The sequence below is a fragment of the Pteropus alecto genome, unplaced genomic scaffold (genome assembly GCF_000325575.1).
Source record: "Pteropus alecto unplaced genomic scaffold, ASM32557v1 scaffold48, whole genome shotgun sequence".
Taxonomy (NCBI): Eukaryota; Metazoa; Chordata; class Mammalia; order Chiroptera; family Pteropodidae; genus Pteropus; species Pteropus alecto.
Window position 1 is genome coordinate 2,048,052 of NW_006442110.1, and position 1,505 is coordinate 2,049,556.

A 1,505-nucleotide genomic window follows, 5' to 3' on the forward strand; every position below is an offset into this window, starting at 1 on the left:
GAGGAAGCTGAGGGGGGAGATGAAGCCGAGGGGGGAGAGGAGCTGAGGGGGGAGAGGAAGCTGAGGGGGGAGAGGAAGCTCCAGACCTGTACAGTCCACGTCTTCACACAGCACGCCCTCCGGGGTGCAGGAGCTGAGGGAGGGGCCCAGACTCAGGGAAGCTCGGCCATCCAATAGGACAGCACGGCCACCCTGTCCCTGAGCCTGGCCTTACCACTGCTGGCACTCGCCCTGCCGCCAGCTGTCCCCCAGGCTTCGGGGACGGCCACCATGCAGGCACAGGGGTGGGCATGGGGGCTGAGGGCAGGGCTGGCTCTGGGACTGCTCCTCCCGACACTCCGGGGCCCAGGAGCCAGACGTGGAGGACCTGGGTGGGGCCAGGGCAGAGAGGGTGAGAGACGCCCAGGGACCCTCCACCCCTCCTCCGCCCCCTGGGGAGATACCCACTGGGAAAGCCCAGGGTGGGCATGGAAGTGGCTAAAGAAAGACAAGGGTGACCAGGGATAGAAGCTGGGGCCAGGGCACTGGGGGGTGCAAAGCCACTGGTTGGGGGGCTGGGGTCTAGGAGCACTGTGTCAGAGAGGGACAGTGTCTAAGGAAGCAGGAGAACCGGGGTAGAGAGAGGGGACGCCAGCCTGGCCCAGCCCCGTACCGGAACCGGCTCTGCTGCCCCGCGGGCCCACACGAGTGGCTGCAGGGACTCCAGGCTGACCAGCGGCTCCAGGCGCAGTGGGCAGGGGGCGGGCAGGCCTGCGCCGTGCAGGACAGCTGTCCCGCCTGGCACGTGCAGTTGCCGCAGGCCTCCTGGTGCCGGCTGCCCGGGGCCCAGCTGTGGCCCTGGGCGTCTGTGCACTCACAGTGCCCGCTCGGCACGCAGCCGCCGTCCTGCTCCAGTGAGCCTGTGGGGAGGCGGCCCTCCAGCGCGGTGCTGGCACCCAGGTCCCCACCCGCGTCCCACTGAGCTGCCCTGAGGCGGGGGAGGGCTGGGACCCGCGCACCCTCGGAACAGCGGCAGCCCCGCTGGCAGGCCGGGCCGTCCTGGCACACGATCCCCTCCTGTAGGTCCGAGCAGCGTCGTGGGCAGCGGTTGGCACAGCTGACCACCTCCATGCCTGCTGGGCAGCCGCCCTCTGAGCAGATGGGGGGGACCAGAGTCACCCAGGGGACCATGCTTATCTCCACGAAGCTACGCGCCCTGTCATCCCTGTGTTGGTGCCCATGGAAACATGGGGTCTTGGGGACTCTGGGATTGGGACATTCTGAGTGACAGAAAGTTCCTCTCGCCTGCCTGTGAGTCCCCAGCACCTAGCCTGATACCCAATAAATGCTTTGTTGGGCTGGACTGAATTTGTGCATCTAAAAAAATCAACACTGTCACCAATAGGGCCTTAATATATGGATTTATCAGGGTGACGGGAGGGCGTGTCAGTGTGGGGGCGTCCTGATAGAGGTGGTGGACCCTGGAGAAACCGGGGTCCCTGGGGTGAGTGAGCACGGAAGGACCA

General features: G+C 66.4%; 1 protein-coding gene across 1 annotated transcript in view; it reads right to left on the minus strand.

Annotated features, from left to right (window-relative positions):
* Positions 1-1,505, minus strand: part of SSPO (SCO-spondin) — a 46,904-nt gene that overhangs the window by 9,274 nt on the left and 36,125 nt on the right. Inside the window, 4 exon segments of the mRNA XM_025039004.1 lie at positions 87-133; positions 215-367; positions 653-899; positions 999-1,130. Coding sequence (XP_024894772.1) covers positions 87-133; positions 215-367; positions 653-899; positions 999-1,130 — 579 coding nt within the window.